We start from the raw sequence: 25,697 nt of genomic DNA, 5'->3' as shown, positions 1-25,697 counted from the left end.
AATTGCAATTGCCTTTGACAAAACTTGTCCCAACGCATTCTTTTATATTCCTGAAGCATTGTTTTGTAGCACATTTTAATTACCCTGTTTTCATAAAGCTTCACAGTATGCTCTGATTGGCCTAAAGTGCACTAATAAGCTCTTCTCTTGATCTTACTTTCTGCCTGCATATGGAAAGTTCAGGGCTTCCTGGGCCAATAGAGTGACTGTTTACTTTATTTTTTCTTTGAGATATAAGTATCCTGTGCTCTTTGCAATAGTTCAGTTAATGGCTGCACACCCAAGTATATACAGGGTGTTACAAAAAGGTACGGCCAAACTTTCAGGAAACATTCCTCAAACACAAATTAAGAAAAGATGTTATGTGGACATGTGTCCGGAAACACTTAATTTCCATGTTAGAGCTCATTTTAGTTTTGTCAATATGTACTGTACTTCCTCGATTCACCGCCAGTTGGCCCAATTGAAGGAAGGTAATGTTGACTTCGGTGCTTGTGTTGACATGCGACTCATTGCTCTACAGTACTAGCATGAAGCACATCAGTACGTAGCATCAACAGGTTAGTGTTCATCACGAACGTGGTTTTGCAGTCAGTGCAATGTTTACAAATGCGGAGTTGCATGTATCCTCGCTAACGGAGGACATTTTGAACATTTCCTGTAACAAAATGTTTGAAGTCACGCTGGTACGTTCTGTTGCTGTGTGTTTTCATTCCATGATTAACGTGATCTGAAGAGAAGTAATAAAATGAGCTCTAACATGGAAAGTAAGCGTTTCCGGACACATGTTCACATAACATATTTTCTTTCTTTGTGTGTGAGGAATGTTTCCTGAAAGCTTGGCCGTACCTTTTTGTAACACCCTGTATTTACTGGAATTGATTCCATTGGAAATTATGTAATGTAGGCAGTTAAATCATCTCAATCCATTTTTCTGATGTCTAACCCAATTATGCTTCCCTCTGCTTGTCTCCCTCTATTGTTGCCACTTTGCCTTTGATGAAAACTGCATTAGGTTCACTAGATGTTAGACTTGGGCACATGCCAGCTTTTAATCTTAGCTGCTGCTGTCCAGTTTGCTAAAGTGACATCTGTATTAGTGGCAACAACTGCTCATCCCTCAAATAAACTTGGCTGGCCCTCTAGATTTAAAACAATTAAGTCCAGCTCCTGTCCTCTATTGTATCACCTCATTTGCCAGTTTTCGTACTGAGCCACACTGAGGACTTTTCATGCGCATCTGTTGCCACGAGAAGACATGCATGTCATGCATGGAGCTACTATCCTGAACTTATCTACCACAGACCCTATATGATGAAAATACTGCATGTATGTGCTTACTACAACCCAATTTCTCCGTGTGTCCCTCTCTTCTTCTGTGACATATACTTGCCACATTGCAGTGCCACCTTAGTCACAGTGAATTTCCTTCTTGTAATCACAACTGCAGACATATTAACAATTAGAAAATTAATGAAATCGTATATAAGAAATTTGTTGCTTCTGAATATGACAATCAGTTAAGATGGAATGAGAAAAATTAACAACTGCTCAAAAAATGTAGCCCAGCATGCTTTGCACTGAGAGCCATTTCTCACTTTGTTGTCAGATAAATAACGCCATTGTCAGATTTACATATTTCCATTCTATCATCCTCCTTGGTGTAATCTGCTGGGGAGTGCAGCAGGAAAGGGAAAAGTTTCCAAACTTCAAAAGACAAGCCTGAGCTTAATATATATTATATCCTGCAGAGGTCTCAGGATACTTACTATTCCATGTCTATATATCACTCACTCATGATTTTGCAGCCATCAAAAGGGAATTCTTTGAGGGAAATTGTGACATTCAAAACCACGATACAAGACAGGTGGAAAACTTCCACCGAGAGTCCGAAACTACAAAAGAGTGTTACTGCGTCATGTATAAAGGTAATAATTTACAAGTATTCAAAAGGAAACTAAAAACATTCCTCATACATCAAACTTTTTTTATGGAATCAATCAATTCTTGGAGTTATATGGCATTTCTTATTGTACAGGAAACTACTTAGGTAAACGCATATTCTTAAAAGAAGAAATATGATACTTTTACTTGTGTCTAGGATATAAAAATGTATTTTTATTTAAATTATGGCGGCAAAAATGTAAATTCATTTATGTAACTAGAATAAAAATTTGTACTTTCATTTATTCTCCATTTTTAAGCTTTCACTTAAGTGGCTTCTAGACCATCAATAATACTGACAGTATTTCCCAGATATGCAATAATATTGACTAACTCGGACTGATTTTGAGAGGTTGCATAATAATATTAAAACTTTGGAAATATAGTGGATCAATTAAACTGTTCCCAATGCCAGTGTTTCATGATCTGGAAGACTGCAACTAACATCATACTGGCAAGATCTACATCTACCCCTGTACTCGGCAAACCACTGCGAGGTGTATGATACAGGGTATACCCCATTGTACCAGTTATTAGAGCTCTTCCTGTTCCATTCACATATGGAGCATGGGAAGAATAACTTTTTGAAGGCCTCTGTGTATGCAGTAATTATTGTAAACTTACCCTCACAATTCCTGTGAGAATGATATGTAGGGGATTGTAGTATATTCCCATGGAAACCATGAAGTCAGCATATTATGGTTACTTTCATGCAATTATGGCATTTGGAATTATATTTTGGGGAAATCAGCCACTGGCTAAAAAAGTACTGTGTGTACAAAAAAGAGCCATAAGGATCATGTGTGGAGTCCATCCTAGAGCCACATGCAGGAATCTTTTTAAGAAGCTTGAAATACTTACATCCACTGCGCAATATATATATTCTCGTTGGTGTGCTTCATAAGGAAAGAAAAATCCATCTTCAAGCTGAATAGTGCATATCACAGTCACAATACTAGAAGGAAACATGATATCCACTATGAACAGCCAAATCTAAGTATGGTGCAGAAAGGAGTCCATTTCAGTGGCTGTAAGATTTTTAATGCCCTCCCTTCAAGAATTAAGTGTTTGGTAGATGATGATCTCTTGTTTAAAAAAAAACCTTAAGGCAGTTCCTATTGCAAGGATCATTTTATACATTAGAAGAGTTCCTGAAATACAGTGTTTAACATCTCTTGTGTTGTAAATTGCAAATGTATGCCCAAATTTGTATTTGTAATACCGAATATTTTTAACATATATTTTGCAATATTTATTTCTCTGTAACACTTATTATTTTGTAATCTTTATCTCTCTCTAAAATGTATTTGTTTGTAGTGGGACCTAAGTCGCTGTTTACTGTTTTTGTTTTGTTTTATGTATTACCATAAATTCTGGCCAAAAGCTTGTAAAATTGACACGTTCCATATCCTGTGATAGTGTCACAACATGGATCACTGGAACAAGAGATAGATAAATAAATAAATCCCAGAGTCATCATCTAAAGCTGTTTCTTGAATCTTTGTTAACAAACTGTCTTGGGATACTTTACTTCTATCTTCAAGATTCTTCCAGTCTTTAGTATATCTATGACACTCTCCCACAGATCAAACAAACCTGTCTGCCCTTCTCCAGATACATTCAATGCCCCCTGTTAGTCCTATTTGGTACAGATCCTACACATTTGAGCAGTATTCTAGAACTAGTGATTTGTAGGCAATTTCCTTTGTAGACCGATTGCACTCCCCCAGTATTCTATCAATACATCGAAGTCTACCACCTGTTTTACCCACAACAGGACCTATGTGATCATTCCATTTTGTATCGCTAGAAAGTGTTACACCCAGGTATTTGTATGAGTTGGCCGATTCCAACAGTGATTCATTGATATTATTATCATCAGATACTATGTTTTTTGTATTGTAAAGAGCACAATTTAACATTTCTGAACATTTAAAGCAAGTTGCCAATCTTTGCACCACTTTGATATCTTATCAAGATCTGACGGAATATTTATGCAGCTTCTTTCAGACAGTACGTCATCATAGATAACTGCATCATCTGCAAAAAGTCTGAGGTTACTATTAATATTGTCTGCAAGGTCATTAATGTACAACATGAACAGCAGGGATCCCTGGGGCACACTTGAAGTTACTTCTACATCTGACGATGATTCTCTGTCCGAGGTAACATGCTGGGTCCTCCCTACAAAAAAGTCCTCAGTCCAGTCACAAAATTCACTTGGTACCCCATATGATCATACTGACGATAAGCATAGGTGTGGTACTGAGTCAAATGCTTTTCTGAAATCAAGAAATACTGGCTTTTGAAATCTATGCTGATTGGCACTGAGGAGGTCATCCTGCACAACATACCTCACTATGTTTGAGCTATGAATGTTCTAAGATGCTACAAAAATTTGATGTCAAGGATACTGAATGGTAGTTTTGTGGATCACTTACTTTTTTCCATAAACTGAGCACAGTTTTTTGTTTGTGGGATCTACAATAGATTACAGTTGGAAGAGGAGCTAACTCAGTCACGAATTCAGTGTACAGTCTGATAGCGATTCCATCGGACCCTGGAGCTTTGTTCAATTTTAATGATTTCAACTGTTTGTCAACATCACTAACACTAATATTTATTTCATTTGTCTTTTCAGTGGTACGAGGATTAAGTTGTGGCAATTCTCCTGTGTTTTCCTTTGTAAAGGAGCATCTTAAAATAGAGTTAAGCACTTCATCTTTTGCTTTGCTACCTTCAGTTTCAATGCCTGCCTCATTTGCTAGGGATTGGACACCAACTTTGGTTTTGTGAAATATCATTTGACAATATTCTGCTACAGTAATCATTGAAGGCAGCATGTATTGTTCTTTTGACAGCTAGATGCTTTCCATTCAGCATCTCCTCTCTGTCTGTAGCCCTATGCTTTTTTTTTTTACACCTATTATGCAGTAATTCCCATTTCTTTAGAAGTTTCTCTACAGTGACATATTATCATGGAGGTTCTATCAATTGTACTGGGTACATATTATCAAGTTTACTGCACATATATTTCTTTCTACTAGTTGTAGTGGTCCTTTGTACTTTGGTAATCATTTTTTGCCACAATAGCATCGTGGTCACCGATACCAGTTTTGATGTGGACACCCTCAAAGAGGTCATCTTTATTTTTTGCCATTGGGTCTAAAATATTTCCTTCATGAGTGGGGTTCCTAAGTACTGTTCTAGGTTGTTTTCAGAGAAGACTTTTAGTAATGTCTCACATGATGTCTCATCACACCCACCATTAGCAAAACTGTAATTTTCCCAGTTAATAGTTGGAAAATTAAAGTTGCCGCCAATGATTACAGTACATATGTACAAGTGAACTGAGGTTTTCTCTGAAGTTTCCAGTTGCATCAGGAGATGAGGCTGGTGGGCAATAGAAGGATGCAGTCATCATTTTATGCTCATCCCTGATACTAGGTCTTGCCCAAACAATCTCACATGCAGCTTCAATTTGTACCTCAGTGGATCTGAGTTTCTTATCTACTATGACAAATACACCACCTCCGTTTCCCTTTGGATCTTTAGTAAGAAACATGCCCACAGAACCACTCATTTGTTGATTGTAACTGTTCAGTTAGTAATGTGACGATATAGCTTCCACACAAATGTGTATTGACAGTGATGAATCTCTGATTGTGTCAAAGATCCATTGATAGTAATCCCCAAATTCTTATTTTAAAGCCAAACACAAGTTCATAACAGAAGATGTATAAAAGGATTCTGGACAATTTTGTATATTTAAATGAAAAACTATTTTAAAATTTTTAGATATACTTTAAAGTTTGTAAATATAACAATACAGTAAGAAATCCACCAATTTTAATTGCATTTGCTTAGAAAAGTTCAATACAATGCAATACAATATGAAAATACTTCAATTTGAGAGTATTAAATATTTGCAATTCATAACACATCATATCCACAAACAGGAAAACAGAAATGATAATAGGCAATAACATTTAACAACAGAAAAATATCTTCCTTTGTAATGCTGTGAGAAATGCTGAAAATGTATATCAATCCTTTTGCACAATCCAATAAATTTGCTAACCAAAATATATTTGATTACTAATAGTTACCCATTTCTTCCGTAGCAAATATCTCTAAAACATACAAAGTTTTATGTGGTTCTGATTGAGATTGTTTTAAATCACAGTTTTTCTGAAATCATAAAAATATTTTATTTATTCTTAGTTTTTTAAAAAGATTTCATGAAATATTGTCAACAATTTCTGAACATACTGTCACAGGAATTGTTAACATCAAAATTAAACGCTTCAATACTATCACAAACATGTGATCCTGTGAAATAAAAAATTTGTGACACTTGTCTCAATAAAAGAGTTGGAGGTAGGCTGGTAAGTCAGGTATCACAGGAAACAAAAAAATTAAAACCTCACAACTTTATCTTTACAATCTTCCAGTTCCTACATCAAGAGACAATTATAGTGAACATAAAAAGTTTGAGATACAAGTTCCTGCAACTTGAAATAAATCTCATTTTCCATTTCTGTACCTGCATACAGTCCCATATGTTAGCTACTGCATATTCTCCCTTAGTCTCAAACAATGTTTAGCTTAATTTTTGTCATATTTCAATCACTGTGAGGAATGTAAACACCAGACACTTGATATTCATCATTTCTTAAAAGCGTTATCAAATTTTTCTCTTTTAGAATTAACCAAATATACAACAAAACAAAACAAAACAAAGCAACAGAAAAGAGGCAAGATTCACATGCAAACAATGCATAGTTTCGTAAGTGCTATGGTTTACAGTCTTTTACATTAAAATGAGTATTGTATATCTTTAACATAAAAAATATCTTTCTCCTGTACAATTAACAGGGAATGACAAAATATACTATAAATCCTAAAAGTCAACACCTCTTATTTCATCTCAGCACAATACCATGCATGACCACATATAGGTTTATGGCAGGGTATTCAGAAAATGATTAATTTGTAGTTTTCTGAAATAACATAATTAGCACTGGGATGAGAGAGAGAGAGAGAGAGAGAGAGAGAGAGTTAATGGAATAATGGCTAGGGATTTGGAAAAGGAGGGAGGGAGAGAATGTAATGGAAAACTATGTGGGAAATATTTTACAGTAACATGTAGAATATTCTGTGTAAGTGTAGCTGCTCTGACCACCTTCCTGTAAGTTTCTTATTTTGTTCATATGTTACCATCTCCAGGAAATTTTACCTTAAGGTGATTTTGTAAGTCAAACAGAAGGAACATAATGTGAGTGAAGAATGTATGTGTTATATTTGAGGTGTATCTGTTGAAGGTAGCTTTGAAATAGGTAGTGGAAGCAATCATTAAATTTAATTTACCACTATTCATTGGTTCATTCTTACAACTTTAAAAATATGAAAAAGAAATAACCTTTGGAACTTGAGACTCCCACTCCTTTTCCCAACAAAATTATTCTCACTTTTAAGTACCTATCTGAATGTGCAATAACAGTTACATGTGTTTTAACATTAATTCGTTCACAGAGAGTCTCGCAAAGAAGAGCCATCGCCCATCAGGCATGTGGAATGGGCCACATTATTCAGCAACAGACAGTAGAAGCTACTACATCCACTTCTGTAGCAGTGAACCTTATTAAATTTAATCATATCAGGTATATACATATTAAATGAAATGTTTCTTTAATTGAAATTCGAATTATTAATATAAATTCCCGAATTTAATCAGACCATCAGATCAAATTCAATGGAAAACCATTTTTAATTATATAATAATTGAATAAAGTTTGATGCTTCACCAACATCCCAGTTATAATGAGACAAATAGTACCAAATTTCATTGCTCCAAAGTTTATTTGAATGTCAAACAAATTCTGAAAGTGTTAGACCTCCTGGAGGAGGTCATATATGTAACAAAAAAATTTCAACCATTTTCAAGTGTATCAAAAGTTTACATCAAGACCTAGTTTCTCTCATTCCATATAATATTTAAAAATATCCAGAACACACATACAAACAATAAAAAAAAAAAAAACAGAACTATAAAAGCTGTAGGAGTGCTTATTGAATAACAAGTAAAGAATCTAAAACATGTAACAGGCATCATGCATTTACTAATACTGTTAAGTCTACAGAATCGTGCAACACACCTATACACATGCACACACACATTCTCAACTCCTTACTGCTGGATTTTGGTCACTGCCTCAAAGCATGTAAATTTCTTTTATAAGTTTCTTATGTGGTTTATGCTCTCTATTACAACACATCTATGTAAATAAGTGGGGATTGTGCAAATGGGAATCGGAAAGACAAAACTACAACACCAAGACTGACACTACTCAAATAGTGTTAACATTTGGAAGTTCTCCAACAACAACACAGATATTGAGTAGTAATAACTAAGTAATTTATGAACAAAGCACCTTTCATGGAATATTTTCAGCACAAATAACAAAGATGTGCTACAATATGTGATACAATTATTATAGTACAGCATTTATGTTCACAAGAAACTGTACATGCTTCATTCTTGATAAGGTTGCAAGCTACTGCTGTGTGAACAATTGAACAGTGAGCGGTCTACGCATAACATCAACTTCCTTCAACATGCAGTAACTAAGCAGTTCAACAACAGAAGTTACCTTATTGTACAAGGCCAAGCAATCAAACAATGAAGTCTGTTATCCAATATTATGCAATCAAACCTGATCTCTTATTTATCATGAGTGATTCATTAAATAATAAAATTAGCTCTTCAGTCAATTATGTACTGCAGTTGGCACTGATTTCAAGAAATAGGTCTTTGGATAGAATATGAAGCCTGCCAGTTGCTGCTTGTTTATGTTCCTTTCCTAATAAATAAATCCTTTAAATCAAAGGATTAGATATAATGCATCAAGCCAGAAGTCATTCACAGGCACCTAGAATTTCATTCAGGCAGCTTTTCCTAAATGATTCCACTCAAAGAAACAACTGTTCCCTGGACATCCTTCGGCAAAGTACACCCGAATTTTCAATTCATAAGCAGTGAAAAAGGAATAAAGACAATGACATGCACACAGATGATGAAAACGCATTTTATATTAAATTGTGGCTGAAATACCAAAAGCTGGCTATTGCATGCTCAGTTCTACAGAGCAGTTACACAAGAGGATGGGCCAGTAGAGTCAGAAAAGCAATAAGTACAGTAAGTCGAGGTTGCATCAATACACAGCTTTCTGCACTGCTTCCTGCAACCCTCGTGTTCATCTCAGCAGTGGGTGGTTTCGGTTGCTGTGCAAAATTTGGTGGCTGCGGTGATTTCTTAGCTTTCTCCTCTTCCTCCTTGATGGACTTCTGGTACGCCGCATCCCATTTTGCCCGATCAATGCTCAGCAGCAGAGTGGAAAGCACCTCGCGAAGCTCAGAACGCAGGCCAGCCACGACCTGCTCTGTGGCATTCAGCTTCTTCGGTGGCACCGATGTGCCATTGGCAGATGCAGCAGTCGCATTGAGACCTGCCAGGGACGAAGTAGAGTTCGTTACGTTCCGGTTATCGGGAGAAGTACCGTTAACAAGTGAGGTCGTATTTGGGATCGTGTTGACAGGCATCACAATGGAAGCGTTAGGTGAAAAAGGTGTACTTGTAGATACGGCCATTACAGAAGACAGATTGGATGGAGAAGGAGTGGAGGTAACGGCAGGTGCCAGACTTGCAGGTGTTGTTGTGACAGGAGCACTATTTTGCAAGAAAGGAGCCAGGGTCACGTTTGTGGCAGCAATAGTAGTGTTTGGGGAGCCAGTCGTGATATTACCTGTAGAATTCGATGCTGTCGCATTGGCTGCTGTAGCATTCGGGCTGGTGGCATTAGTGCCATTGATGACTCCGAACAGAATCTTCAGCTCTTCCTCAATACCGTCGTCAACTACTTTTGTAATGTTCTCTGGGACATTATTCATAATGTAAGTGAAATTCACAAGAGGTTCGAAGCCCTTCGGCCTCAGTGGCCGCTCGATAGCTCTGGCTGCCGGTGGCTTCGAGGTGGTGGTTGTGAGTGGATCCATCAGGACGTCAATGTTAACTTTCAGAGGATCTTTCTCAGTCTCCTTGCTGAGCAGCAGCATCCTGTCTATGCCGATCTGGTCAATGCCCTTCTCGGCAACCAATTTGCTGTAGCGGAGGTGCCGCCTGTCTAGGACCTTCTCGAGGAACCGCGCCCAGTGCCACACCACGCTGTCGACGTCGGCGTCGGTCCGGGCCGCCATGGCGTACGAAAAGTAATTTGTAGCGGTGAAGCCGACTTCCTCATCAGAGACGGGGAGCAGGTTTGCGAAGAAGCTCGGTCCCAGCTTGGCGATGGCACGAGCCACAGACAGTACTCGGTTCAGGTCCGTGCGCAGCGACGTGGTGGCTCCACCGCACTTCATCGCGTCTTTGCTGTGGAACCAGCGCTGCAGGGGCTCGTCCTCGACGTCGTGTGGGGAGCTGCACTTGGGCCGTCCCGGTACCGCATCTTTTCTCAACGTGGCCCAGCCGGCCAGGGGCAGAAGGTTGCAGTCACAGCGCCAAGGGTTGCCTTCAAGTGCCAAACTGTAACAGGTGAAAGAAAATTACAAATTTTCTGTTTTGAATCCTAGGGTCGCAAATAGCAAGAATGAGTTTTAACCATCAAGTTGGCACGATGGGTATATGCACCCGTAACCACCTCATTCTCAGTGGGACGGATGGATATTATTGTTCACAGCCTTCTGCAACTTTTAACTAGTGAGAATGATGAGTTTCAGGCTCACAGGTGTTACAATGCTATTAGTCAATCCTTTCCCCACCAGATAGTACCCCTCATCAGTCAAGATAATTTATTCTCAGTTAGTTACATGGTTTTCACTGTTCATACTGATAAGGTAACGAATTATGGCAGTCATTATGCTGAAGAGAAACTAACTAGTCTAACTGTACTGGAGCTTGCTCGTAATATGTTTGGAAACAGTTATTGCATTTATCTTAACAACTGGTATACCACTCCATTTTGATCGGCAAACTAAGGGGTAAGAACAAATGGTTCAAATGGCTCTGAGCACTATGGGACTCAACATCTTAGGTCATCAGTCCCCTAGAACTTAGAACTACTTAAACATAACTAACCTAAGGACAGCACACACATCCACACCTGAGGCAGGATTCTAACCCGCGACCGTAGCAGTCACGTGGTTCCGGACTGAAGTGCCTAGAACCGCACGGCCAGCGGGTAACAACACTAAAGTTGCCAGTGCAATACAGTAAAACAGAAAAGAAAACAAAAAATCTGAAGTAGGGTGAATACTCAACAGTATATAGGAGCAAGCAGATGCTGATGAAATGGAAGGACAAGAGAGGCATCACAATGATCACCACATCCCATGAAGATATATTTCAGGAAGTAAATTCAAAGAATGGAATCATTCACAGTGATTCATAGAGATTAGAAGAAGTATATAATAGACAAGGATAGAAGTTAGCCTGATACCAAGAGACAGGTCGATTAAAACTAAATTAGAGGCACACTTACGTTGCAAGAGATCCACCACGCTGGTGCAGTACATCTGAACTGAGAACCTTAAGCTTGTTGTAGGCCAATCCTAAATAGGCCAGCTTCGTGCAATCCTGAATGAACTCTGAGGGGAACTCAGAGATGTCATTACTCGACAGGTCCAGCCATTCCAGATTCGACGCATTTCTCAGAAGGCCAGTCGGAAGGTCCTCCAGTTTGCAGTCGCGCATCAGAAGCACTCGCAGTTTGGCATTGTTTCTCAGCAGGTCCCTGTAAACATAGTACAAAAGCAGTTGCCATTAATGTCTCTTGCACCAGATGTAAATAGGAATTACATTATGAAATGTAAAATAAAAATCTCGAAACATCTTAACTCTCTTATTGTCAGTTCTGAAATAAGTTTGCCAGACAAAATATTAGTGTGCTTAGCTGAGTGCAAAAAGAAAGAGGAAAATACAGTAATATAAGAAACATATATTTGTTTTTCCTCCATGCTGATATCCACTAAGTTGTTCAACACAACGGAAACTACAAGATATAACAAATGTCTCCTGATCTGTGAACAGCAACATCATTAATGCAAAATTGGTGAGTATCAGTCAGGCTTCAGACAAAACAGATCCTCTGCAAAATGAATAAGTAAAACTAATTCTCTGATATCAAATTGTAATAAGAATGTAGCCTGTACCATTGTAGATCGAGAAAAGGGGAGCTTATGACTAAGTGGATCGTAAGTCTCTGTTCCAAATTCTGAAAGAATAAGGCAAGGACATCAAAATTACAGCAGTTATTAGTGACATGTTAAATAAGGTAAAATTTGTCGAAGACATCTTACATTTTGAAATTAAAACATGAATGACAGAAGGGGATGAATTGCCCCATTATTTTTCAACTGTTAACAAAAGTAATCTGAGCAAAATCTTAGCTTACAATCAATGAACCAGTCAAAGTAGGAAGAACCAATACTGGGTGGGATAGACTTCGCATATGATGTAGAAGTTCTATGTCAGTGCACTGAAAAAGCACAAAGACAAATAGAAATTCTTAAAGAAACAGCAGGTCTGCAAATAAAATTTGAGAAAAAAAAAAAAATAAAATAAAATATACATGTCCAACACCAACCTGGCAGCCAAAATTCTAAACACACACACACACACACACACACACACACACACACACACACACACACACAGAGAGAGAGAGAGAGAGAGAGAGAGAGAGAGAGAGAGAGAGGGAGGGCGGGGAGGGCAGAGATGGAGACAGACGAAAATTGAGTGTTTCTCAGTTCAAAAATGTAGACAAAATCATTCATGAGATTGTCCTCGAAAAGACTGATTATGAAAGTCATTGCCACAAAATGACTACAACACTTACGAAACATATGTACTACAAAATACGTAAACCATAGGGACTACAAGACACTCATCAAACCAGAGTGTGTTTATGGGACTGAAACACACATTCCAAACAGGGAAAGAGAGACACCATTGAAATCCAATTGGGAGAACAAAAAGTAATCAGAAAAATTTTAAGTCCGAATTATTCTGATGAAGGAACATACAGATTAAGAGCAAATAAAGAAAGTGAAAATTACACCAGCATTTATTCAGATTTGAAAAAAAAAAAGCTAAAATTCTATGAACATATTAAAAGACTGTAACCAACCAGACTGCACAGACAGACGTGGAATTGTATGAAAGTTGCAGCAAAACTAAAATTGAAACAATAAAATGGATTGAAGCAATGAAATATGGCCTGAAGGAAGGAAGAGTAACAGGCCTAGATATGCCAGGCAGGAAATTCGTGACTGGACAGCTGGGACTGGCAGAAAAAAAACCCAATAAGACAGGAACAACTTGACCTGATGAATATAAAAAAAAAAAAAAACATTCTGTGACAATGAAAGTAATGTGGGTACAAAGAAAAAATAAAATAAAACTCTGGAAATGCCCCTTATTGTGGTCCAGTAGGATCACAACATGAATAATAATTACTTACGTAATACCAACTGTTCACAAGCCACCAGCAGTTTACTGGTGTATACTAAAACCATGACTCAATTATTAGAACAGTAAATATTCTATTGATAGCAAATTTCTATGTTCACATTTTGATTAGCACAGAGTGAACACTATACATATTATAGCTGTGACAGTAATGTTTCTCGTTGTATCAAAACAAGGGAGCTTCGAGTTAAATGTGTCAATGTCATTGATGTCATAAGAGGTGGAGAACACACTCAGGTTGGAAGAGTATGTGACACAAAACCAGGTGTGGCACCATTAACAATACCGTAAGAGACTTTTTGGAATGAAGGAAAACGATAATTGGATTGGTTGAACTCCCTTCTGCCAAATACAATTCGAGTTTCCTAACCTTTGTGTCAACTGTATTGGTGGTGACATTGTGGTTCCAAAGTCTGTCTCTTATTTAGCAGTATCACGCATATCCCAGTATAAGTCTGCAGATATCAACAATGTAGGAAAAGATAGAGCACAGCTTACTGTAAAGATGATAAGTTACGTACAGACACAATTAAAAGAGACTTACAGCTTTCAGCCACAGCGTTCAGCAGAAAAAGATAAACGTACGTCATTCATTCACACGAGCAAGCACACCTCACGCACAGATGACTGCCGACACCAGCAGCTCGAACCAGAATGCAACTATCACGTGGGGGAGGATCAGTAATCTGGAGGGGATAGGGAAGAGGTAGAGAGAGCACGAGTAGGAGAAGAGAGGTGTGCCAAGTCACCCTATCTTAATTCCTTCACAATCTCAATATCTTTTCTCCCATCCATTTCGCCCGGTCATCCTCAACGCAGCATGCCACCTTCCTAGACATTGAACCACCTCCTCCCCGATGGCTCCATCCATACCTCTGTCTGCAACAAATCTACCAATCACCTGCACTTCGACAACTGTCATCCCTTCCACACAAAAAAATCCCTCCCGTACAGCCTGGCCCCCCAGGGATGGCATATCTGCAGTGACAAGAACTCTCTTATCCAGTATGCTGAGGGTCTCGCCAAGGCCTTCACAGACAGACATTACCACCTCCTGTTCCCCTCGAAACATAGTCTGCAAAGAGATCTCCCATTCCATTTCCCTCACACCACAATCCTTCCACCACCTCCAAGAACCAGCACATAGGAGAGCCCACTTCATCAACCAATACCACCCCAGACTGGAACAACATTCTTCAGCAGAATTTTGATTACCTATAATCATTCCCTGAAATGGGGGACAACCTACCTGAGATCCTACCCACCCCTCCTGAAGTAGTGTTCCACACCCACCCAACCTCCACAACATCCCGGTCCATCCTTATTCTGCTCACTGTCACAACCTTTTGTCACAAGGATAATATCCCTGTGGAAGATCCAAAGTTGAGATCTGCCCAATCCACCCCCCAGCACTTCCTATTAGAGTCCTGCCACAGGCTTATCCTACCCCACCATGGGCTGGGCACCAGCAAAAGCAGCCATGTCATTTACCAACTCTGCTACAACCACTGCACAACTTTTTGCTTTAATTTAACTACCAACGAATTGTCCATCAGGATGAATGGCCACCACCAGACTGTGGCCAAGAGCAAAGAAGATCATCCTGCAACACAACATGCAGCTGAACATAATATACTTGATTTCAATGGCTGATTTACAACCCTGGATATCTGGAACCTCCCATCCACCATCTGCTTTTCTGAACTGTGCAGATGGGAGTTATCCTTACAACACCTTCTCTGCTCCCATAATTATCCTGGCCTCAACCAAAGGTAATAATCTGTCCCCACACCCTCCACCCACCAGTTTCCATCCCCTCTGTCGTATCACATCCTCCCCATTCTTGCCTCCCACACTCATTGTTTTCTGCCCTCTGCCAAGACATCTGCCCATTCTTTCCCACTCCTTTCTCGTTTCATTTTTCCCCACCTCCCTGCCACACAGCCTCCTGATGCTGCATCTGTGGGCATTCTAGTCCCTGTGCACTCTGCCACAGAGTGCTCCTCTCCCCCCCCCCCCCCCCCCCCCCCCCCCCAACTGTACACTGATCTTCATCTTTCCTCCCGTCCCCCACCCTCTCCACATTGTTGCTTGCATCTCACTTGATAACTGCATTCTAGCCCGAGCTGCCAGTGTTGGTGGTCATGTGTGCATGAGGTGTGCATGCTTTTGCAAATAAATGGGGTGTGTTGTTCATTTAATGATGAAGGCTATAGCTAAAAGCTTATGTGTAAATGTCTTAATTGTATGATATTGCAGTACCTGTGTTATTCTGATTATGATGCATGTCCTAACGAACTTTGCATTGTAATCAGAATAACACACTCACTGCAATATTGTATTTATCTGCCAAAACCGGGCAAGTGACTTTCCAGTAAAATGTCTGACCTGTACAGGAATATACATATTGGATGTAGGAGTACTGTTTGTAGACGCATGGTTAACGACATATGGAAGTTTGGCTGTGGCCACGAGTCGTACACGGATAGCCAAATAGTAAGGCGACCACTCGAGATATGTAGGAAATCCAGGTTCACAGAGTCCTGATCCGGCACAAATTTTCATTGTCACCATTCCATTCTACAGTTAATAGTTGTTATTATTCGAAATTGTGAAGTCATTTAATTTCTTAATTGTGACTGTCTGCAACTTAATGTGTTACCTTTACCGTAAACAGCAGTCTGTTTTTCCCTACATTGTTGATACTACTACCTGGAGTCTCCATTGTTCAATCTGCAGATAGTTTTTCTTTGTAGGCATGCATTTGTGTGTGTGTGTGTGTGTGTGTGTGTGTGTGTGTGTGTGTTAAATCTCTGGAGAAAGCCTAAAATTCTCACCTACTTGTCAATAACTGATATTTTTTATGATCCAAAATGCCTGATTGTATAGACATCAACCATTTAGCAAATCTTGTATTTTGTGTAATTAATGTTGCCACAGACAATAGTCAGGTGTTACAGAAATAATGATGTGAATACAGAACCCCACTCATCCAAATATCAACTTTACCTTAACATGGTGTAGTCTGTCTAGCAGATGAGGCTCCGAGGACCGAGTATTGGAGGATTAATAGAACACCGAAAGCAGAGGAAGTGCAGTACCCTATTCAGATAGGTTAATTGTGAACTGCGGTTGCTAAAGCTCATAGATGGCAGTCCCAACACGAGTTTTATCTGTGATGGACCATTATCCCACTCAAGAACTCAATAAACATTACTACATCTTTATTGAGCCCACAGCATACATAAGGTCAAAATATGACATTTTCTTTCAATAGTTCTAGGTTAGCTGCAAATTGTTGTGTTTGATTCATGTGGATTACATTGAATCACAATGAGCTCATTTCGGCAGAGCCACCAGTTTCAAGTGATCCTGTTGAGATGTTATAATTGTTATAGTATATTTATGTCTATGTATTTTCTGTTGAACTTATTTAGTTGAATAGATAAAAAATACTCACCAAGTGGCAGCAGAACACACACATAAAAGACTGTTGTGATTGGTAAGTTTTCAGGCAGAAGAGTTGAAAGGGTAAGAAGTAGTGTGAAGGAAAAGGACAGGAGAGGTCTTGGAAAAGGGGTAGATTTTGGGAAAGTCACCCAGAACCGCGAGTCAGGGGAGACTTACTGTATGGGATGAGAAGGAAAGACTGATTGTTGGGAACTGCATCAGACGAGATCTAGGTGGAATGACATCCATAATCCATATTGGAGTGAGTTTACAGTCTGGTGTGTTATCATGAATCATGTAGTTACTTTTGTATTGGAACCACTTTATGTTTCAGATCTGTTTGTTCATTAAGGATGTCATCTGGATATTTTTTTGTTAATTTCCAGTTCTTCTAAGATGTTAATAGCATGACCTTTATGTACTTTATGTAGAATTTACAAAGCATTTTTGATTTATTCTGTCTTAAGATTTTTGCTTTTGAGGTATTAAGTAAAACTTGATTGGTTACCGTCACAGTTTCTTGTACATTCTTTAAATCTGATTCCAAAGTTTCTTCTTGTATGTCTGGTATAGAATGGAGTGCAGTCATCACAGGAAACTCTGCAAATCCGTGGATTAGACAAAATGGGGACCTCATTTGTCCTCGTCTTATTTTTGTTTTCAGGTTGTTTGTATGAAACACAAGTTTTTTTGGTATTCTTTAGCAAGTGATTAATTTGTCCAATATGTGGCCTATTTATGTTGTTGGTACATTGGTTGGCCTGACTTCATTTTCATTCTCTCTTCCCTATGTCAGTTTACCTGTCACAGACATTGTCTATTGTTCATGTAATCTAAGAGTAATATGATCATTCAGCGCAGAGCACTCTTCGCCTGACCTCGTGCAGGACTTCATATGATGCGATAAGTAAACAGAGGAAAAAGGGATAGGACACGTTACTTTGGTAGTGTGGAGCAAATGGGAATATGGACTGAGGGGAGAGGTGTGCTTGGGTAGTCCATAAAGTTGTGTCTAACCACTGCACCAAGGTGACACAGATGGTTAATGTACCTGCCTAGTAAGTAGGAGACCCATGTTTGAATCCTGGCTGTTGTCAATGAATTCTTTCATTGCCTGAACATGGCAGAGATCAGAATTTCTCCTTCCTAAATATATTTTAGCATTGTGATGGGGTTAAAACCATTTCTTTGTGCTACATACTGTAGTGTTGTTGTTTCATTTTGTGTAGCATTAGTGTTGAGAGGTAAATATATATTTCTATTGATCACTGACCTGAAATACACATATTTATGGGAATTTGTGTGACATGAAGTTTTATTTATAATTATGTCCATTGTTGTAGGTTTTCTGTGAATTTTGAATTTGTGATTGTTATTACTATTGCTTATTTTTAGGTCCAGAAAATTTATGGATCTGTTCTGCTCTGTTCATATGAATATTTTATTTGTTGATGGTAACTGTTAAATTGCTGATGAATTGTTTCTAGTCAGTATTATCTCCATCTCTCAGTAGAACAGTGTTGTCTATTTGGTGATAGATAATTATGTTCAGAAATGGCCAGTTTGAGGTGAAAAATTTTTCTTCTAGTGAGTTAATAAATATATGTGTCATGGTGCTTGCAACACAGTTTCCCCACTGCTATTTCATCTACTTCTGAGTAAATTTTATTGTCATATTTAAAATAATTTTGAAATAGAGCAAGCTGTAGGAGGTTTACAATTTCAGAGGTTTCCACAGCATATATTTTTCTGTAACAGAAAATTGTTCTTTACAATCTCAGTTGTTTCAGATACCAGTATAATTTGTATAAATTTGTTATGCTGGAAGAGATGGATTTAGCTGGAATGAAAACTGTCAAAATACTCTATATAAAACCACTAAAAGTCTAATACAAATGAAACAAAATGATTCATAGTAACAACAACATACTACCAGACAGAAAAATCAGATCAAGATGCATTATGGATGTCATTCCACCTAGTATAATGTAATATGACATAGAAAATACATAGACATAAGTAAACTACAACAGTTATAACATCTCAACAGGATCACTCAAAAATGGCAATTCCACCAAAATGAGTTTGTTGTGAATCAATGTAATCTAAATGTGTCCAATAACACAATTTGCAGCTAACTTTGAACCAGCTGCAGGAAAATGTAAATCAATGTACTTGCAGAATGCATCTCTGAAAGACAACTGATTACTAGAGTACAACATAGGCAAGAAACAGAACAAGAAAAAATGATCTATTGGGACTTGGAAAGTTACCAAGAAAAGGAAACAGATTTTGTGGCAATTACAAAAACAATGAAGAAAATATACAGGACTAGTATGTAGATATCTATATTGTGACGTACAGGAAAGTTGAACAGGAACAATGAGCAAGTAAAAGTACTGTCATTTGTGTTTATAATGAATGGAAAGATAAAATACTGAACTGTAAATGAAAACATTGTGCTAGTAGGAATGGCAGGTCCAACAGGAATCCTAAGAATAATACAACAAGTTATGTCCCAGAAAAAGGAAAAACTGATGAGTTCAAGGCCTCTTACAAACAATAGCAAATTATATTAAATTGATACCACAAAAATCAGATTTTACTCATGGGAGATCTCAATTCTAGAACTGGAAATATACCACTTCCCAAAACAGCAGACACATTTGGAGAACTGATACACAATGAAAACAGCAAAATGCTATGTGGTTTTCCTACTTATACTCAGGGTGGGCCAAATACTAACTTAGCCCTAAGCCCATTAGTGTCTGTTCTGGCCTCCAGTGGCTAGTGGTCAGCATCTGTTCACCAAGTTGGCACAGCTGTTACAAATTTGTCTTGATCTCAACATTCAAGTCTTTAACATATGTGGTCTCCAAAACACATAACAACAACCACTAACTTGAAATAATCATGACGGTAGAATAGGAAAAATATCCACTGCCCCAGGCACCAGTAAATACACTGGACTTCCCTGGTCATCGGATTCTGAGGGACCAGGAGCATCAAGAGATGGACAAGAATCAGAGCTGCTCAAAACATCTTTGCAAACACTATATTGGCATGCTCAACACAAATATGCTGGTCAAGACAGGCAAAGACAAAGAGCTTACAGATATTATGGACAAATGTCACAGCTAAATCCTCATAATACAAGAGACAGGTTTCACAGACAAAAACCATTTCAACACAGGATACACAAAGGAAAGTCTGCAGTCAGAAGAGGAACACTTACAATGTTTGGCACAGGATTTGCAGTTCACAGACAACATCCTATATTTCAGTTCAGCATCAGAAAGAATCTTCACAATACCCTTCAAATCAGGAAACAAAAGATACACAATCATCAACGCACATGCACTGACAAATGATCACAACAGAAAGAAGTTGAATACTTTTGAGAAGACATGGAAGAAATAACAAATAAAATACCAGAAATACGTGTTAAAATTTTAGTAGGAAACTTCCATACACAACTAGGCAAGGAGAAGAAGTACAAGCAAATCACAGGATTACTTACAGCACACAAATTCACCAACAAGGATGGGGAACATCTCATACCCTACTGTCCAAATTTTAGCTTAAAAACTATGCCAACGCAATTTCAAAAGCCAAAACAAAAAATAACAACATGTAAAAGCCCAAAAACATACGAGGAGAATTTCAAATCAATCAGGTAACCATCACAAGTACAACTAAAAGCAAAATTCTGAATGTGAGGACACGTAACAGATTCTTCAAGTCCGACCACCACTTGCTACAAGTAAAAATTAGACGAATCCCAAGAAACAGAAAGGCAACACAAAAAAATTGTAAGATCAGATCTAGAATACTTGAAGATAAACAAAGACAAACTTACTGAAAAAATTAATCAAAGCTCAACAGAAAATTGAACAGATCTCACATAGACAATTTAGAATGCAATGCATTGGGGTGTGGCTTCAGCTAAAAGACACTGCATGCAGTCTCGTGTCGTGTGTGTGTGTGTGTGTGTGTGTGTGTGTGTGTGTTTTTTTGACAAAGGCCTTGTTGGCTGAAAGCTTATTTTATGACAGTCTTTTTGTTGCACCTATTTGCGACACAGCATCTTTGCTATATGGTGAGTAGCAATTATCCCTTTCATAATATTGTTACATTCCATCCTGGATTTTGCATTGTCTTAGACAAAATTATAAAACAATGGCAAGAAAAAGTAAAAGGAATTCAATTAAGACGAACATATGCAAAAAAAGACTATCATAAAAAGCATGGCATTTGCAGATGACTTGGTAATACTCAGCAACAATAGACAAGAAGCACTAGAATACTTACAAGAGGCCTCTGCAAGAACAGGTCTACAGATATGATATGAGAAGGTACAATACATGGAAAGAAAGAACAATAACATCCAAGCCATGCACACAAAATATGGAAAGGTTAACAGCGTGGAAAAATTCAAATATTTTGGGAAATATATATGAATAGGAGGCATCCAACATAGAAAGAACAGAAAAGCTTCAGACAGCAGACAAATTGACATGGACACACTATAATAAGAGAAATATTTCAAGATAGGCTAAACTTGGGCACAACAGTACAGTTATACTACCAGAAGCATTCTACACATCAAATATGTCTGCTTGTGTCTGTATGTGTGGATGGATATGTGCGTGTGTGTGAGTGTATACCTGTCCTTTTTTTCCCCCTAAGGTACGTCTTTCCGCTCCCGGGATTGGAATGACTCCTTACCCTCTCCTTTAAAACCCACTTCCTTTCGTCTTCCCCTCTCCTTCCCTCTTTCCTGATGAGGCAACAGTTTGTTGCGAAAGCTTGAATTTTGTGTGTATGTTTGTGTTTGTTTGTGTGTCTATCGACCTGCCAGCACTTTTGTTCGGTAAGTCACCTCATCTTTGTTAGTATTATTTCATATTTTTGCCTCCAGGACAGTGATTAACTTGAATGTTACATGATTATTCAATTTTTGTTGTTTCACTCCTCTTTTTCCTCTCCCCAAAACTTCTTCATTCTGTGGCTGTGTTCCTGCTTCCTTTGCTCTGTCAATTTTTTGCCTGCTTTCCTTCTTTTCTTTTCTTTCAAATTTGATGTTCGAAATTTCGTGTTTTAGATCTTCTTCTAATTCTTGAAACCAACTGGTTTTTTTGATTGATTTGTTTACTACACCAAAATCCTCTTTGTGAGTCTGTTGTTATTGATGTGTCCATAGAATGTTAGTCGATGTCTTTTGATTGTGTCTGTGACCTTGTCTGTGTGTTCATAAAATTCTTTGGTTGGTCTCTTCATCCATATACCATCTCTGTGTACTGCTCCGAAAATTTTTCTGACGATTTTATGTCTATTTTTTCTGTCTCTGTGATGCCTGTTGCTCCATTTGCGGTTGTTTCTGATGTGTAGAATGCTTCTGGTAGTATAACTGTACTGTTGTGCCCAAGTTTAGCCTATCTTGAAATATTTCTCTTATTATAGTGTGTCCATGTCAATTTGTCTGCTGTCTGAAGCTTTTCTGTTCTTTCTATGTCGGATGCCTCCTATTCATATATATTTCCCAAAATATTTGAATTTTTCCACGCTGTTAACCTTTCCATATTTTGTGTGCATGGCTTGGATGTTATTGTCTGCTTGTGTCTGTATGTGTGGATGGATATGTGCGTGTGTGCGAGTGTATACCTGTCCTTTTTTCCCCCTAAGGCAAGTCTTTCCGCTCCCGGGATTGGAATGACTCCTTACCCTCTCCTTTAAAACCCACTTCCTTTCGTCTTCCCCTCTCCTTCCCTCTTTCCTGATGAGGCAACAGTTTGTTGCGAAAGCTTGAATTTTGTGTGTATGTTTGTGTTTGTTTGTGTGTCTATCGACCTGCCAGCGCTTTTGTTCGGTAAGTCACCTCATCTTTGTTTTTATATATAATTTTTCCCACGTGGAATGTTTCCTTCCATTATATTGAAATAATACTAATAAAGATACTAATAATAATATTAATAATACTAATAACCCACAAATGAAAACTGTAATGAATAACAAGAGAAAAGGAACAAACTTGGAAAACACATGCAGAATCATGAGAATGCTTTATTAGCAATTTAGATAATGACAAACAAATTATAGCTTATAAAATGTTGAAAATACTCAGTAGGTAAGAAAGAACTACATATGTGTCGATAGTATAGGTCTGAAGGAATGACTAGGTCACTGTGAAATATACGGTATTGATAGTGTAAGTCACGCATTACCTGAACTAAATCACACAAGAGGGCTGGATGATATTGATATGACAAAATTATGGAAACTATACGACAGTGGTTCCCAACCTGGGGATAATTATCCTCCGAGGGGTAAAATAAATTTTCTAAGGATTAAAAACAAAAGAATTTGATTGTGTTATGCCTTTGTAATTAAATTATTTTTTAAAGATCATTTTTATTTCACTATTTTTTAAGACTGTAATACTGATTACTAGGTTCCTAGTCCTTATCTTTTTTCTTCAAATACAAGCATTAACCCATGACACAATTTGGTTGAGGTTAAAGCTTATGAAACAAATGTATGAACATGTTCTACTCACACTGTCCACTTTTTACACAGAAACTTTTTACTTTGTGCCATGCATCTATGACAGGAAAACTGAAACATACGCACCACATATCTCATAACAATACTATCTCTACATTGTAGGTAGTTCCCGCAATGGACCACAAACTGTTTCATTATCCATTTTGCAACAGATAATCCAACTAATTGATGACACAAAACAACAGCAACTATGTAATGGTTATTAAATTGCTGCAGGGCTTTCACAGTGTTATTCTTATTAGTAGTTGTCAGACATAAAGCTTTGGTCTTCCAGTTTCTACCAGTTCAGAAGGAAGGCTTCCAGCAATGAAGTAATTTACAAACAGTAAGTATAGCACATGCATTTAATTTGCTTGCTTTCTAATAGGGGTGTAGAGTGTGGGTGAACCAAGAGTTGCTAGGGGGACAAGTGGTGCAACAAATGCTATCTTCCTTTTCTGAAGAGGTGTTATGGGTAACACTTGCAGTGCACTAAAAAGTGCTTGATAATTCTTTTAAAAAAAGGCTGTTAGAAATAAGCAGAACCATTATTACATTACATTATGAAACACCTACAGAAACTAGCTTTCATCATTCTAACAATAAAAGTGTTCAAATAGAATTCTACAGTTTGGTTAGGCACTGATGTTGATGACATTAGTGGTGGGCGGTACTAGATAATGGCTTATTGCACTCAGGGGTAATGGCCTCAGAAATGTTGGGAAACACTGCTCTAAAAGCTACAAAAAATAGGAAATCCAATGGGTTAAATGCTATCAATATGGAACTGTGGAAATACTGAAAAGAAGCACGAAATCACCGAAGGATGCTAAAGGCAAGAGTAAATAATGTTTTAAAATGGGTGATAAAAATAAATGTAATAACTATAGGAGTATAAGCATCTGGATTCAGCCACAAATTATATGCCAAAAACGTAAGTGCGAGACTAAAAAACTGTCATCGAAAAACTAATATCTGAAGAACAATTAGGTTTTAAAAACAGACAAACAACTACTAACAATGTTTTTACACCACAACAAATTACAGAAAAAGAGGTGAGAACTCAATAGGGAAACTCATCTTGCTTTTAGAGATTTTGAAAAGGCATTAGATAATAACATGAACATAGAAATTTAATGATGGAATGAGGCTGTCCAGCTTATCTCCTACATGGTTTATGAGTACATACACAAACACCAAAATGGTTGTCGATATGGGAATCATAATCACAAAGCCAATAAACACAAACAAAAAGGTAAGACAAGCAGAGCTTCCCAGATATGCTCAATAATGTTCATGTCTGGGGAGTCTGGTGGCCAGCAGAAGTGTTTAAACTCATAAGAGTGTTTCTGGAACCACTCTGTAGCAATTCTGGACCTGTGGGGTGTCGCATTGTCCTGTTGGAATTTTCCAAGTCCATCAGAATGCGTGATGGACATGAATGGATGCAGGTGACAGGCAGATAATTTTTTTATTTATTTATTTATTTATTTTTTCCTAAATCACTGCAACTGCACACGCCCTATACCATTACAGAGCCTCCATGAGCTTGAAAAGTCTGCTGCTGACATGCAGAATCCATGGATTCATGAGATTGTCTCCATACCTGAACACATCCACTTCCATTCGCTCAATACAATCTGAAACAAGACTTGTCCGACCAAGCAACTTGTTTCCAGTCATCCACAGTCCAGTATCAGTGTTGAGAGGGCCCAGGTGAGTTGTGAAGCTTTGTGTCGTGCAGCCATCAGGGATACACTAGTGAGCCGTCAGCTCCGAAAACCCATATCAATGATGTCTCGTTGAATGGTTTGCACAGTGACACTTGTTGATGGCCCAGCACTGAAATCTGCAGCAACTGCGGAAAGTCGCACTCTGTCACATTGAACAATTTTCTTCAGTTGTCATTGGTCCTGTTCTTGCAGGATCCTTTTCTGGCCACAGGAATGTCGAAGATTTGATGTTTTACCAGATTCCTGATATTCACAGTACACTCATGAAATGGTCGTACAGGAATACCCCTACTTCATTGTTACCTCGGAGATGTTGTGTCCCACCGCTCGAGCGCTGACTATAACACCACATACAAACTCACTTAAATCTTGATAATCTTTCATTGTAGCAGTTCTAACTGATCTGACGGTTGTGGCAGACAGTTGTGGGATTGCATTGCCGACTGTATTGCCGTATTCTGCCTGTTTACATACCAGTTTCTTTTGTGCTTCAGTGTATATGC

The 25,697-nt window shown here is 38.2% G+C and overlaps 1 protein-coding gene across 3 annotated transcripts in view; it reads right to left on the bottom strand.

The window, feature by feature from the left end:
• Positions 1-5,727: 5,727 nt before the first annotated feature.
• Positions 5,728-25,697, bottom strand: part of LOC126425327 (uncharacterized) — a 296,062-nt gene continuing 276,092 nt past the window's right edge. For 2 of the 3 annotated variants that reach the window (XM_050088309.1, XM_050088311.1), the window contains 2 exons: positions 11,481-11,732; positions 5,728-10,525 (listed from right to left, as the gene is read on the bottom strand). In XM_050088309.1, coding sequence (XP_049944266.1) covers positions 9,097-10,525; positions 11,481-11,732 — 1,681 coding nt within the window. In that variant the 3' untranslated portion in view covers positions 5,728-9,096. The remainder of the gene's footprint in view (positions 10,526-11,480; positions 11,733-25,697) is intronic. The other variant, XM_050088310.1, reaches the window with a different exon arrangement.

Source organism: Schistocerca serialis, chromosome 10 (genome assembly GCF_023864345.2).
Source record: "Schistocerca serialis cubense isolate TAMUIC-IGC-003099 chromosome 10, iqSchSeri2.2, whole genome shotgun sequence".
Classification (NCBI taxonomy): domain Eukaryota; kingdom Metazoa; phylum Arthropoda; class Insecta; order Orthoptera; family Acrididae; genus Schistocerca; species Schistocerca serialis.
The sequence above is the reverse complement of the archived record's forward strand: the minus strand, read 5'-3'. Positions and strand labels throughout refer to the sequence as shown.